This window comes from Phocoena phocoena, chromosome 17, assembly GCF_963924675.1.
Source record: "Phocoena phocoena chromosome 17, mPhoPho1.1, whole genome shotgun sequence".
Lineage (NCBI taxonomy): Eukaryota > Metazoa > Chordata > Mammalia > Artiodactyla > Phocoenidae > Phocoena > Phocoena phocoena.
The window spans coordinates 37209124-37225763 of record NC_089235.1 but is presented as its reverse complement, the minus strand read 5'-3'; the positions used below and the strand labels follow the sequence as shown (position 1 = coordinate 37225763).

Sequence of the window (16640 nt, the reverse complement as noted above, 5' to 3'; positions counted from 1 at the left end):
GCTTATACATACAATTAATGCCTGGAGTCTACCAGTCTTCATAAGACCCACATTCCTTTGCACACTTTATGAAATTAGTAATTGATTTTTCTAACTAGAACCACCATTTGGGTACTTATTAATGCTTATGATGCTTTCTCTTGGTGGGCTTCAGGTCATCTTTGTCAAAAATGAGTGAACTGGTTTAGACTATGTTGGGCCTCTACTCCATTTAAATGAGTGTGTGCTTTCAGCATGTCTCCTGTCTGCTTACTCATCCTCTGGCCCACTGTGGGTAACCATAGAGTTACTAATATGTCTCTGCCTGTTCTGTCAGAAACTCGCTTTACTTTTTTCCTTGCTTTTACTTTCTTCATTCATTCATTCAACAAACCTTTATCAAGTGCCTGCCGTTTCAGGCACTCTTCTAAATGCTGTGGAAGCTGGAGTTAACAAAATAGGGCAAAATTTTCTGCATTTGTGAAGTTGACACTGTGATTGGGGAAACATTAAAAAACAAGATAAATATTTCAAGTACTAGCTGCTTAAGTGCTATAGAGGAAGTGAAGGGAAATTCATTGTCCCTATAAGAGATGACACAAGATTTTTGAAGTTATTTTTCTAGAAATTGTGATAGATTAGTATGGATTTACCTTATTCTTTTGCCATCTTCCATCTTAACTCATGCTCTTTAAAGGCATGATGTCCTGCTTTAGGCAGTCATCCCTGTTTCTGGACCATCTGCTGACTCAGCTACTGACCAGCTTGTTCCAGGACTGAACTCTTGGCATTGTTCTCATTAGCATAGTTATCCCAATGTTTACTGATTACTTGGACTGAGTGACTTATTCTCCTGCTTCCTCAGAGCTCACTTAACTTAGTCATTGGGTTTCAAACTTTTATTTTTCCTTTTACCCATCAAATGAAATCATATGCAGAAGCTCAACCTAGAAAACAAATGAAACATCTGAATGGGAATGGGAGGTGTTTAGGATGAGGCCAAAGGCACTCCTTCCCCCCATCCCCACACTTTCAGGCTGCATGGACACTTCCATGGACTCTTCCCATGGAGCTTTTGTTTTTGTTTTTGTTTTTTTTTTTTTACATCTTTACTGGAGTATAATTGCTTTACAATGGTGTGTTAGTTTCTGCTTTATAACAAAGTGAATCAGTTATACATATGTTCCCATATTTCTTCCCTCTTGCATCTCCCTCCCTCCCATCCTCCCTATCCCACCCCTCCAGGCAGTCACAAAGCACCGAGCTGATATCCCTGAGCTGATATCCCTGTGCTATGCGGCTGCTTCCCACTAGTTATCTACCTTACGTTTGTTAGTGTATATATGTCCATGCCTCTCTCTTGCTTTGTCACAGCTTACCCTTCCCCCTCCCAATATCCTCAAGTCCATTCTCTAGTAGGTCTGTGTCTTTATTCCTGTCTTACCCCTAGGTTCTTCATGACATTTTTTTTTTCTTAAATTCCATATATATGTGTTAGCATACGGTATTTGTCTTTCTCTTTCTGACTTACCTCACTCTGTATGACAGACTCTAGGTCTATCCACCTCAGTGTAGCATTTCAGAGCCATTATTTGATTACGGTGTTGTCCTTTTATGATGACAGAAATACTCTATAACTGGGCTTTCTAGTATGGTAGCCATGTCACCATGGCTGTTGAGCACTTGACCGGTGGCTAGTGTGACTGAGGTACTAATTTTAAATTTTGTTTTGTCTTAATTAATTAAAATTTAAATGGTCACATGTGGCTAGTACAGTAGTTTTGGAAGGTGCAGTTCTAGTATAATGCTGTCTCTAGATTTAATATTTACTGAATGTTTCTTTATTTCAGTTTTCCAGATCTTACATAAAATAATATTAGTTTTAGATGATAATGAACTCTGAGAAGACCTGGAGTGAGTTCTAGCTTGTAACCTCAACAAATTATCCACCCTCTCTGGTCCTCACTTCCTTTATATAAGGTGGTCAAATTTGTAGTACCTTTCATAGTGAGATTTTAAAGTGAGATAAAGCATGCAGGGCATTTGGCATAGTGCCTAATGCCTGATTTTAGGTGATTTATCCTAAGGGTTTTCGTGGGTTTTTTTTTTTCCTTGTAAAAATAAAACATGTTTATTGCATAACTTTAAATAAAAGAAAGATAACAGAAACTAAAAATAATCTATAATCCTACCAATCCATAGACAAGCAACAGGAAAACTTTGAAATGTGGAAAAAATTGGTTTTGGTTGATAATATGTTTTTTTTATCTTTGTTTTGAATGTACATATGTATGATGTATGACTACGCTGATACTATTATTGTAAAAAAGGGAGCTTTTGGAGACTATGTCATACATGTATAAATTGCCTTACAAATCTCCTTTTCTAATATAAAAGGTTTTAGGAAATATATTGTGATTGCTGAAAGGCATTTTAAAGCTGATGAACTCAATAATCCAGTTCAAAGATTTATATTTGGTTACTTAATGTAGAAATTCATTTTAGGATTTTTTTTAAGGATGGAAAAAAAGATGTAGATGATTGTATCTTAAGTTAAATCTGTTATGTCTCTTGAAAGTTCTAGTGTTTCAAAATTGTGACTAAAGGCATGCCTTATTGTTACCTGAAAACTGGGTTCCCCTCTTGATGGGTGTTGCAAAAGACCCAACCAAGCCAAAGATTGGGAAAAGGAAGGATTTATTACTTGCAGCAAGTAAGGAGAACACTGGAGATCCTTCCCAAAGCAGTGTCTCCCCAACAGCAAAACTGGGGGAGTTTTAAGCTACATGCATAGTCATGATGGGGCTTGAGCAGAGGAGAATTCTACATAGAACTGGGGCAGAGGGTGACAGAATCTAAGCTTTAGTTGATTGAATTCACGAGGGTCAGAAAATGTCAACATCATCTTTAGGTTCTGGGGTCTTACCTTACCATTCTCCACCTGGATTGGAGGGCTTAGTTCCTGTAAAACAACTCCAAGATATGTATAAGATGGTTATGTATATCCCTTGAGGAGAAACTAGGACTCTGATTTATTGCTGAGCTATTGTTTCTTGACTGCTTTTTCCTCTGTTCCTGCATTCCTTTGTTGCCTTAAACTCATTAATTACTGAGACCTATTCAGGGACAAGCATTGTGGCCAGGCTTAGATCACAAAATGGTTTAGGTCTAAAATGGCTTCTCTTATGTCAAAAAGCTACATACATCTGGTTCTTTTTCTCCAAGGACACCCTACCCCATCTGCCTACATTATGACATTATAGCAATATATATTCATTTAAAATATTAAATGTGTTGAGCACCTTCTATGTGTCAAGCACTGTGCCAAGTGCTGGGTCTATAACAACAAATCATATGTCATAATTTCCCTTAAGTAAATTATGAACTAGTGGGAGAGAATGACGTTGGTTCTAAGTACAGTGTGATCAGTGCTGTTAGAGGAACTAGAGAGTGAAATAGGGAAATGTGGGGGAGTTTGGGACAGCCTGAGATGGGAGGGTTGTTGTTTCTGGCTGAAGTGACACCCAAATGGAGTTTTAAAGGAATGATGGACTTAACGAGGCAGTGGTGGGGTGAAGAGTATTTCAGGAAAAGGATGCAATGCAGTGGAACCCTGTGTGACCCAGGGTCATTTGGAGAGCCATAGTAGTTCAGTAAAGAGTTACTGAATGCATGGGGGTGGATGGGAACCAGATGAGTCACAAAGGTCTTTCTGTGCCCTACTAAGACACAAGGATTTTATGCTTAGCATTATGAAAGGTCTTTGGAGAATGGATCAGAGATGAATAGTCAGATCCGGGAGTCCATTCAATGGATTGTTGATCAGGCCAGGTGAGAGATGATGGATGATGAGGGTTTGAATTCAAGCTGTTGAAATGAGTTGCATTCTAGATATTTGGTTCCAGAACTTGGAAAGGATATTAGGGCTAGAGTTATAGGTACAAGTTATCTACATAATGGCCATGGTGTAACTATCCCAGCACCAATGAATCACTAAGGAAAAGGTATAGAGTGAAACTGTGAAGAGGAACATTGGGGGAAAATAACAGTAATTATCCAGAGCTGAAGAAGGGTGAACCCATAAAAGAGACTGAGAAGGAGCAGGAAGGCCTAAGAAAAATGAGGAGAGTGTTAGAATAGTGGTATCCTGGGAACAATATGTTTCAGGAAGGAGGAAGTCCTGAACAGTGTCAGCTGCTACAAAGATGCCAGATAAAGGATACAAGTGTTTCTTGTATTAATAATGAAGAAACAATTTAGAAGAGTTTCAAGTGGGAGTTAAGAGAATACATCCATGCTACATTCCAGGGTTATTTTAGTCAGGATTCTTTGGTTTTAAGTGAAAAGTCAACTCAAATTAGGTTTTAGGCAAAGTAGGGACTGATTGGCTAGGATTGTTTGGAAGATCCAAATTGTAGGAATTTTAGAGATGCAGGTGGTGCCTAGGATCCAGCAGAATGAGGAACTTTACTACAGAGCACTGTAAGGATGATCTCTTGCCACTTCTTTGCTTCTTTCTGCCTGTTAGGTGCCTTCTTTTTCAACACAGAGCTGCTCTGTGGACTTGGAGGGCAGTAGACAGTGTGGTTTTCCTTGGGAAACAATCCTTGGGATTGTTTTCCTTTCCTGAGATTGCCCATTTTGGACTAAGCACTGTGCCTGGACCAGCCACTGGTATCTTGGGTACACGGTCATGAAAGAACATGGTGGTGCCCAAGGTAGTTATGAAATTAGAGGGTATGGCAAGTCCCTGTACTGGGAGGGAAACTTTCTAGGCATAAAGTCTTATAGGTGTCCCCTCCAAGTACACGTAAGGTGGAATGGGAAATAAGGAAAGTGAGTGTAGATTACTCTTTCAAGAACCTGAGCTGTGAAAGTGAGTGTTTTGATGATAACTAAACAGGGAAATTTGGACATTTTGTAGGGTATTTTGTAACCAAATCATTGATGGAGATTTAGTAATGAGGATTGAAAATGTATTTGAAAACAAGAGGTAGATATTAATTTTAATGTTTCTGGAAAAAAATTCTGTGCAGACATATTCTTGTGGACATAGAAATTTATGTGGACAGAGGAAGTGTAGTGGTCACTTTATTGTCAGATATATTTTCTCTGGGTAGTCTCCTTTATGGTTCTTTTTTTTTTTTTTTTTTTTTTTTTTTTTTGCAGTACGCGGGCCTCTCACTGTTGTGGCCTCTCCCGTTGCGGAGCACAGGCTCCGGACATGCAGGCTCAGTGGCCATGGCTTACGGGCCCAGCCGCTCCACGGCATGTGGGATCTTCCTGGACCAGGGCACGAACCCACGTCCCCTGCATCGGCAGGCAGACTCTCAACCACTGCACCACCAGGGAAGCCCTGGGTAGTCTCCTTTATGTTTGAGATGATCATAAGCCATATCTGGAAAAAGAAACCAGAGAATATTAGAGTTTGCAAAAGATCCTTGAGGTCATGTATTCCAGGATGCTTAGTTTTATAAATGATAAGTAGACTCCAAAGAAGTGAAGGAATCACTTATAGATACAGTAGTGCCTATCAGAAGACGAAGGACTATTTTCTTCTTGGGTCTCTGTTTAGAGAGTGAGGAAGTCTTTCCTAGAACTTTTTCCATAGACCTCCCTTCATGACCCATTGCCCAGAACTGGAGCACAACACTCACCTCTGAAACCTGTTGCTGATAAGGGGAATGTGATAACCTGATTAATGTAAAACAAGGAGAATCTGCCCCCGCCAAATTTTGTACCTGAACAAAATTAGAGCTCTTCAGCAGGAAGACAGGGATAAGGGCTGTTGAGTAGGCACTCAACAGTATCTGTGACATAAGCTAAGCTGAAGAGCATATATTTTGTTCTGTGGTCAGTGGGACACTCCCTAAGGTTTTAAATCAGGGGGTAGGTCAGATCAGATTTGTATTTTAGATATAGCAATCTTCATATAACACCTGTGATAAGACATGAGGTAACAGCTCATTCTTACCTGAAACCACATAGTAAGTTGGTTGCACAGTTGAACTGAATTTTGGATTTTCAGTATCTTCTCATATTACCTGTATTCTATTTCCTCATGTATTTATATGTTGTTGATGGTTCTGTGTTTGTCTTCTGCCTTGAGATTAGGGTTGCTATCTTTGAACTGGCTATAATACAGGGAATATAGGGAATGGATTCGTAAAAATTAGGAATGTAACCATGCTTCTAGTGAAAACCATGGTTGTGTTTATTTTTTAAATGTCTTCCTAAGGAGGCAGTTAAAAAAATTGCTATCAAGTTGCTTACTATTTTCACTGGTTGGGGTGTTAGAGTGTATAGTACATATTCACATATACAGCTATTGTACAGATGGGCTGTGATAAATGGTAAAAGAGAGGCAGGGGAAACCTGATGTGGTTGACACCTGGGGCAACTGGGAAAAGCTGTACAAGGATGTGGAATCTATAATGGGCAGTGAATAATGTATAAGATGGGACAGGTTCTTCTAGATAAAGGAAACAACAGCATGATAAAGGCAGAAAAGCCAAGGAGTAATGTCAGGGTGCCCTATATAGACAGCATAGAATTGGGGGAAAGACACTGGAAATAAACCCATAAATGGATCGTGAAGTGGAAGGTCAAAGAGAACGGAGCTCACACGTGTTGGTACCTAATATGAGTAGGCGCTGTGGTGGGGTCCTGATGAGGTAGAGGATTGTATCCTCATTCCTATGAGGGACTGAGGCTCAGCGTAACTCACTTGCCTGAGGGCCCACTACTGATGGTCAGGAGTCTACATTTGCAACCAAGTCTGACTTAACTTGGAAGTTCTCCTGTTATTGCTAAATATCCTTCCCACTGTATCAGTACATCCAGCTTAAAATGTTAGTATTTGACTTTTATTCTTAGGCATTGTTGAATGGTTCTGAGCAGGAATGAATGTTACCAGAGGTGTTTTTCAGGGAAATGAGGTGGTGGTGGTGTGAAGGCTGGATGGCTACCTTTCCAGTCTGCAGACAGTTGCTTGTAACATCTCACACCCAATCACTGGAGTCACTAAATGACTCAATTGTCAGAACTGTATTTGCCAAATTTTCCAGAGAAATAAAAATCAAATTCTGTACCAGTTTTGTTCCTCCTGCCTTTCCATTAATAGTACTGTGGTTCCACTTGGGCTTAATCCTCTTTAGTGCATACCTTCTAGCTTTTGTAACTCACACTTATTCAAATAAGACTAACTCTGGACTAACTACTAATTGACCAAAAAGTTCCTCAACCCATAACACCTATGAAACCAAGATATTTCTTCTATTATAATTGACATGATGAACTCTGATAGAAAATGTCATGCCATTCATTATACCAATACTGAAATCTTTTTACACCAATCATCTCTAGAATGGTATGTAAACAAGGGAAATACAGAATGCCTGTTCTTCATACCTTAAAAACACATCTGGAACTATTTGAACTAACTAAAAGTAAAATAAGTGCCATGGCAGATTATGCCATACCTTTTCACATAAAACAACAACAACAAAAAGGGAAATGGAAAACATACCACTTCTAGAAGGCCCTGACATTGAATTGGATATTAAAATGGTATCGGTAATGTATTTATATATGCCACATTTTCTTCCATGCATCAGCCATCTTTGGTGCATATGTGTTGGATATTTGCCATGGGAGTTGAAAACTTACCGCATAGGGAAGATCTTGTTTAGAAATGGTGTGAATCATTAAGGTAGAAGTAAAGTCAGTTCTTTTAAAACAAATAATTCCCTGATCTGATAATTTTTTTTCTTTCTTTCTTTTTTTCATTTTGTGTCAGTCTTTCAGTAAATGTCAGCTTTCCCCTACACCAACTAAAAACAGAGATTACATGCAAGAATGGTATAATTTTCATGAACTTAAAAAATTACATGAGAAATATTATAACTTAATATTGGTTTTACTATATCCTCTAATTTGAAATGGAGTGAAATGCTTCTATGGTTGAATCATAGCTCTTTTGCTGTTTGCTATAGAAGTTTCAAGAATATATATTTCAGAATGTTTTTTTAAAATTTTTTTTATTAATCCAAAACAAATGCAACAGAACGCAGCATACTTGAAACACATTTTCTGAATTTATCTTAAATCTCTCTACTCCAGAGCGTTTTTGTGTGTGTATGGCTTAGGCTTGGCTGGTTATTTCATCATCTATTTCAATCCTGGGTTGATTGCACTGAACAGCACAGAATGAGTTACATATGGTCCCACTTTGTCTAAGTTTGTAGGACCTCTGGGTTGGAACTCCATTTCATCAGAGTGAAGCTAGCCATCACAGAAATGTGGCTAATGTCAAAATCTTAAATACATACACGTATACATGTATTCCAGAGAGAATGTATATACTCCTGTTAGAAGTAGTGGTGCTTTTCTATTCATTGGCTCAGTGGTTATTGCTCCTAAAATATTGATAACATCTCAGGAATTTAAAAAAGTTGTTCATCTACGTTTTATAATAATTGTTGTTGGCATTATTATTATTAAATTCTGGATAGGAATCATGTTACACAAGTGGACCAAGACAGGTATTCAAAAGGTATTCAAATTAAAATTATGAATATATCAAAAATATTTCTAAAACTGGGCAGAGGAAGACAGAAGAAATACAAACTATCTTAAAAGAGTCTGAAGAGGAAACCCACTGTCAACTTTATGGTTTATTATTCCCTTTTTCCTTAGTGTGGGCTACTGGAAAAAGAGTAATGAAAAGTGTGTTTAAGATACATTTCCAAGTTTAGGTGTTGCTCAAGAATTGCATCAAGTAAGGTAGGGCCTGTGCCCACCAAGGTTCAGCTTTCGGTGGTGGTGAAACTGTCCAGGGTAACTTTCTCCCTTTCCAAGCTCTTTTCTCCCTGCTTTTTGGTCTGTTCCCTCTTTCTCACCCTTTCCTTCTATTGCTCCATATACTTATTTATTTCTTTCTCTGTTATTCCCACTTCCCCTTCCCCCTCCTGCTCTTCCTTTCTCTCTCTCTGTGCAACCACGTGCTTCAAATCTGTGGGTCTGGACTGCCTTCGCTAACAGCTCCATGTGAGTGTTAGCAGAATGAAAACCAGATGGACCAGCAGTTCCCACTGTTATCTCCCAGCTGACTCTGGCAAGCCTCCCTTTATCCCTCCTTCCTTGGCATGAGGGAAATATTTGCCTTTATTTAGGGAGACTTGTATTTGCTGCTGTACCTCTTCCCTCAGCTGCAACACAAGTGGAAAGCTATTTATTCCCGTGTTGCTGAGGTTGGTTGAGGTGAGTAAATGGTGCAATGAATTTTACTATCAAAGAAGTGGTTTTAAACCTGCCTAACTTCTGCATTTCTCTACAACAAGTTATTCACTGGTGCTCGTTAAGTGTTCTGGAATAGCAATATGAGGTCAAAATTTTAACAATACGATAAAGGTAGAGACACTCTCCATGCATCTTCACAATCATCTCACTCAGAACGCTTAATTCACAATAGGGACAGTCATTGTTATTCAGCCAGCAGTAGAGACTAAGAAATAGAGACCCTGATACTGGTCACTGGATCATCATTCACAGTGCTCTTACTAGAATGATTATTATTTTCATTCTTCCCTAATACGGTGTCAACGCTATTTCAACTTTCAAAAGTTGTGTTCTATTGCAACCCAAATCTTATGAAATTGCTTTGAATAAAGGGGAGGTAGATTTAGAATTGTCATAGTAGTAATTTGGGCTTTTCATTTTAATAATTGACAAGTAATTTTGAGAGTTTTTCACTATGGTGATCATAATGTTTTAAGAGACCCATTCTTTATTAATAGTCTGTGTTACGTTACTTTTCAAAAACTCCAAATGGGAGATACCTGTGCCTGAGGCCACAAGAGGCGCCTCAGATATTTTTTGGGGGGTGTGTGTGCATGTGTACACATGTTTGTAGAAAATTGGATCTAAACAAACAAATGAAAACTTTTTTTTTTTAACTGGAGATCTGTTTCTTTGAGTAGATCAGATTGAGAAAAAAGTTTAAAATTCCAAGGGAAAAGTATACTTAGTATAAAACAGTCCTGAAGTGCAAATGTTCATTATTGGGTAATGAGGAAATTTCTCCCTGTCACATACTCATGAAAAAAATATTAGAAAGGTCTTTAGTTCTCAATTTGGAACTTTTCCATTCTTACTCTGCCTGAGATTATTAATTGAAGTATTGGTTTTTTATGTTTTATTTTATTTCTTTATTTTTAAAATTTATTTATTTATTTATGGCTGCATTGGGTCTTCATTGCTGCACACGGGCTTTTCTCTAATTGCAGCGAGTGGGGGCTACTCTTTGCTGCGGTGCACGGACTTCTCAGGTTTCATATTTTTTAAATGGTGGATGATAAACTCACAAGTTCTAAGTCAATAATAACTTCACTTCGTTTTGTGACATTTATGTAGTGGTGATTTTTCAAACAGGTCCGAAAAAAAATTGAAGTGAGAGGTTATGTCTGGGAGACATAGCCTGCTTCATCTGTTAGGCTAGAAAGCTAAGCATGGAAAGGGGATGGTAGGTGTTACAAAAAAGTCATTGCAAAACACCAACTTCTAACAGTATCCCACCTGCATAACAGCCTAAGATTTGTGTTATTTCTGAGCTGTCTGAGGGGTTCATTACCGTCCCACTTCCTCATCTATTTTTTACCTCCTGCTAATGTTGGCTTCAGCTTCAAGAGAAGTTGTGCTGTTGCATATAACACTACCAAGGTAGCATCTGTCTAAGCCAGAAATAACAATAAGATGTAAAATTACCCAGTTAGAAATGAGGTCCTGCCATCTGTGCTACACCTTCTTAAGTGGGGTTTGGATGATGAAGTCTTGATTTAAGCTTCAGTAGATAAGCCTATTTTATTGATAGAAGATGTTGGATTTCTTACCTTGCTTGTAAAAAAGATGAACCTCTCTTATAAAACTGAGGTACCAAAAAAACCCTAAGGTGCTTAAGGAGTAAAATAACATGATCGTGGTGGCATCCTCCAGATCGGACTGAGAAGCACTCCACGATGCCAGACTCACCTGTGGATGTGAAGACCCCGTCTAGGCTGACTCCTCCCACGATGCCACCTCCCCCAACAACTCAAGGAGCTCCCAGAACCAGTTCATTTACACCAACAACGTGTAAGTAGGCATTTCTGCATTTGCTGTTTCCGTTTTCAAGTTCAAATTAAATTTTTTTCTGCCAATAAAAATTAAGGGACAGTAAGATCCAGCATCAATGTATTATGCAGAAATTAAGCCCCACCCCCCCCACACAAATAATTTATATGCCAGTGAGTAGGTATTGAGCACAGAATTATCATATCTTGGGTAAAATTTGTATGACTGCCAGTATTTGCCTGCCTTTTCATTATTGTTTCAAAGTTGTAGTCTTCTGTGATTTCAGTGAATGAAGAACACTGCCTTTGGTCTGTAACTCATCATTACCACGTTAACTTCTCCTTTGACTTAATGAGGAGCTCCTTATTTTAGTTTTGACTTGGAACATGTTAATATGCTATAATTATTTCCAGGTTACTTCTGATCTTCTAATCCACTTTCTTCTGTTATTTTCAAATAATGTTAAAATCTAACATTCTTAAGTTAAAAGAGGGATCATTCTATGCAACAGTTGCATACAGAAAACTTTCTGAAATAAGGAGCATCTTTCTTGTCTTGAACTTGTCAGACATTTATTAAATATTTATTCCATTTCAACTTGGCTCTAGACTTGTGTTCTGAATCAGTGGAGTGTATTGCTTTTTGTGTCATCCAAGGAAAGGACAGAATATTCTGATAGAACAGCAACTTCCCTTTTTTCCTGTATATTTTAATAGGAATAGCAGATAGCTTTGTTTTCATCCGTCTGAAAGTCCTGGTTAAAATATCATCAAAGATTTGTGAAACTAATAAATGCCGTTGGTTGCAGATAATACTATTTACAGACTGTGTGCCCTGAAATCTGTATATGAATGAAAAATAACTAATAGGCAAAAATAGATCCTTGGGATTATAAGGGTTCGGCAAAACACACATCCAGGCTATTTATGCAGTGTTGTGCTGCCTTTTATAAGACCTTTCCAAACATGTAAGGAGCAGGGGCCTGCAACAGTGCCAAGTTGTAACCCTGTCATCTTGTATTTGGTTTGTTGTTACCCAAAGCCACAATGATAGGCATATGCCTCCTCTGAGAGGTCCTAGTGAGATGTCATTTCTTGAGAGGTTGCTTTGGTACTCATTTGGGACGAGACCACTTTATTTTCTTGAACCTTTTAAGAATAATAAGGTGCTTAAAACATCTTCAAGCTATTGTTGGAGGTAGTTTATCAAAATTATATTTAAAAGATGGGTTTGATAAAGATCTAACATGGTAAAGTCAACATTTTCTTTGGTGAGAAATGTGCAAAATTTTCTAGCCTAGTTCTTACGGATTATCACCTTGACGTTCAAATAAATTTTATCAAATGAATTTACGAAGTTACCACCAATCCATGCTGTTAGTTGGACTGAGATGTCCCCTTTCGATTTCTAGAAATAACTCTTTGATAATTACCGTATGCAGTTTGGCTTCTTACATAAAATTGGTGTTTTCCTTAAAGAAGTGGTTAAGAAATATGATGGGGAGAAAATAGCCTTCTAATTGGGTGGTATAAGGTTAAAACTTGAAAGTCGTATTTCTATAAACACAGCTGTCAGTTGTGTGTACAAAACATGATTAAAAATGTCCAGTGATAAATTTAGTCTCCACCAAATGTCCATTTTCTCTAGGGGAGCAGTTTAGAAAGGAATAGTTCTGTTATATTGATGTAAGCCTGGGACAAAAGGCTGACATCCAAAATGCTGTTTGTTCTGTGTTTGCATATGTGTGCATGGGAGGCAGGGCTGTCCCTGTGCTCCAGCCCGCTCCCATTTCTTATCAGCTTCTGTGCAGGATATCCTCATGTGGTGTGAGGAGTCCACCCATTTAGTTATGGAGTACCTGAGCCTCTGGTAATCCTGTGAAGTCAAAGCATTTTACCAAAAAGGCCCAACAGCTTTTAAATTACCAAATTCACTAGATTGGAAGGGCAGGATGCTTAGTTGTAATTTCCTTGTGCATGTTCTCTGTAAGTTTATTTTTTCTTTCTGATTTTGTGCCCTCTGACAGTAACTAATGGCACGAGCCATTCACCCACAGCCTTGAATGGCGCCCCCTCACCGCCCAATGGCTTTAGCAATGGGCCTTCCTCTTCTTCCTCTTCTTCTCTGGCTAATCAACAGCTGCCCCCAGCCTGTGGTGCCAGGCAGCTCAGTAAGCTGAAACGGTTCCTCACTACCTTGCAGCAGTTTGGCAATGACATTTCACCGGAAATAGGAGAGAGAGTCCGCACCCTCGTACTAGGACTGGTGGTAAGCAAATGGGAATCGGCCCAGTTTGGGTTACCAGGGAGAGTGTGGGGGAGATTCAAAATACAGATTCCTTTCTCACAGGTATTTTGTTTCTACACCTGGAGATTGCATGCAAGTCTGATGATTCTGTAGTAACAAGGGTTTCAGTTCTGCATTATGTATTGACCCCACCATGATTTCTTTTCCTATTGATATTTAGCTAATGAAGATGTGGTTGTACAAATTTATCATTATCTTGGCCATAAATGTGTGTGTACATAAAATTTAATAAGTATATCCTCCTGGCATGGCTAGTGTCTTTTCAACAATGACAGAATATTTTTGTTATGTTAATGGTTTGCTTAATCTAATTGGGTGCTTATTTTAACTTAGTTGCTTTGGGGGGTTTTTATTATCAGCCTAGGTGAGCAAGAATTTATAACAAGTAACACATTATTCTTTTATGTTTTCATTTTTAAGGCTAATAGCATTGAATTTTTTGTGTGTGGTAAAATAGATGACGTAAAATTTACCATTTTAATTAACCATTTCTGAGTGTACAGTTCAGTGACGTTAAGTACATCCACATTGTTGTATAACCATCACTACTATCCACTTCCAGAACTTTTTCATCACCCCAAACTGAAACTACCCATAAAACAATAATACCCTGGTTTCTTCATCCCTTAACCCCTTATAACCATTTATTGCTTTTTTAAAAAAAAAAAAAAAAGTTTTTTGCCATAGGTAGAATTACACAAACCATTAGTTTGAGAACAGAAGTGTTGATTTTGGCACATTATATTAAAGTCTGTACATTGTCACACTGGAAATTAGAGCATATTTCCTTTTCTTGCATTCTAAATCACTTTTACATGTCCTGTGACTTTCTTTATGAATAGAGGAGTTTCATTTAGGAAGGTGATTTTCCCATAGCAAACTGAGTCATAGAGAAGCTTTGAGTCACATATTCAGGCCTTTTATCATCCAGGCTTACAATGGAACTGAAATTCATACGATAGGCAGCAGTTTCCTTTTTCTCGATATAATCATTTATTTTTATTACATGGACTTATCATGGACAAAGCCATAGCAGTTGTGTTTTACAAAAGAAGTCCTAGAAGTAAAAGTCTGGGTGAGAGTTTAGTGCCGTAGACATGCTTCAGATCATAGTATCTCACATTTGACAGAGATTTTGCAATTCAGTTTTTAACCCTTACCTCCCTCTCCCCCACACTTTAAGAACAAGAAGCTTTCACATTTCTCATAATCCATCAGCTTCCTCTGACAAATTTGTATTCCTCTGGAATACAAATCACCTTGTATTCCTCTGACAGGAAGGTGATTTTGGCATAATGTGTCAGCATACTGCAGTTACTTTTGTCAGTCACTTATCTTTTCCTTTTTATTTGTTCTTGAGTTTTGCATAAAGCGTTTCTGACACATAAATAGGTTACATCATAGAACCACAAAGTAAATCCAAAGCAGTAATTGTATCAAGTGAGTGATGAAATGTTGTTACTAGTAAAAAAATGTTTATTTTAAAACTGCTTTATAAATTTGATATGTTCTTTAACTGTGGTTTCTATAACTTCAAATACAGAAAAATTTGGTAGCTTTAAGTAGATTTTTCCCACATATTAAGTGGAATACTTTTGAGGGCAATACTTTTTTAAGATTTTATTTATCTAAAGACTTTATCAAGATAAGTTGGGGAAAACATTAATTTTTTTTTTTTTTTTTTTTTTTTGCGGCACGCGGGCCTCTCACTGTTGAGGCCTCTCCCGTTGTGGAGCACAGGCTCCGACCGCACAGGCTCAGCGGCCATGGCTCACGGGCCCAGCCGCTCCGTGGCACGTGGGATCTTCCTGGACCGGGGCACGAACCCGCGTCCCCTGCATTGGCGGGCAGACTTTCAACCACTGCGCCACCAGGGAAGCCCAAAAACATTAATTAATAGTGCTAGGCATATATTCAGCAGGCAGTGAACATTTGTCAAAAGATGAATGAATAGAGAATGATTTTGTTTTGAGCGTTTGACTGCAAGCTTTTACACATGTCATTTTATTTATACACATTTTACATGTGGGGAAACTGAGGCTTACAGAAGAAAAATATTCTAGGCCACCCCATTGGTAGTGACAGCCCTATGATTTGAACTCAGGTAGTAATCGTAATGAATCACATTATACTGTTATTTAGATGGAGTTAAGAAAAGTGTTAATAAGAACTGTTTTAATGTACAAAACACAACTAGTATGGCTTTAGAAAATGGAGCCAGAGAAACGAAATGAAAGATTAAAAAATGGACTCTCTGACCCTTATTGTTACAGATAGGAAGTTAGTGTTTAGTCATAGTTTCAAGGGAAGATGTTTCAAGTTTGGGGGTATAAAAAACTTAGAACTTGGTGCCCCCATACTTTATCATAAAAGGAAAAGGAACTTGCATTAAAAACTAGATGGAGCAATATTCTAAAGTTGTTAGGTCACAAATACCCCAAGTTTGTCAGGTGTGAGGATAATTGACGGGTTGAAAAATTTGACACTGAAGTTTACAGTTGTGATTCTGCATAAGGACTGAGGAAAATGAACCAAATGTTGAGTCAATATGGTTAACTGACTCAGCACCTTTATAGTAGGTTGGTTGTCTATTAAATAGATGCTTTTATCAATGCACATTACCCATTGTAGGATACAAACCCTGAGTATTGAGGGCTTGTTTTTATGGGGTAGATTAGGAGTGAATTTGACTCATTATGTGTAGTCTCTTTTCGGTTGAGCAGTACACATTGCCTCTAGGATAAATGGATTATCTTTGATAACTGGGGAATTTTTTTCACCCTGTAAGACTCAGTGACTCAGAGGAAGGCTCAGACCTTTTCTTTGGCCTCATTAACACAGCCAACTTAGCTGTTCATCCTGAGCAAAGATGCTCTGGTAAGCAAAGAAAGGATGCAAGATGGAAAGACAGAAGGAGAAGGGTATTTCCATCAGCAGGAACAGTGACGTGACATGTGGGACAAATTGAGAGATTCTAACACTTGCCTTTGGCCTTTAATTGATCTGTGGTGCTTTTAAATACATCCAAATGTGTTTGTTTTCCATAAAGATAATGTTAGAAGTTTCTTCATAATTCCAGGGACTTCTCTGACGATTAAACTATGCTGAGGTGCCTGCACATTATTCTCAAAGTACCAAATTTAATGTGTTTCATTTTCAGATGCAATTTTTAGATGTAGGTGATACAATAAACAATAATATATGATCTTTTTTTTATAAAGTCAAACAGTTTTATAAAGAAAAAA

At 38.1% G+C, this 16640-nt stretch overlaps 1 protein-coding gene across 1 annotated transcript in view; it reads left to right on the top strand.

The window, feature by feature from the left end:
• Positions 1-16640, top strand: part of RUNX1T1 (RUNX1 partner transcriptional co-repressor 1) — a 109110-nt gene that overhangs the window by 43946 nt on the left and 48524 nt on the right. The window contains exons 2-3 of the mRNA XM_065895623.1: positions 10972-11109; positions 13115-13356. Coding sequence (XP_065751695.1) covers positions 10972-11109; positions 13115-13356 — 380 coding nt within the window. The remainder of the gene's footprint in view (positions 1-10971; positions 11110-13114; positions 13357-16640) is intronic.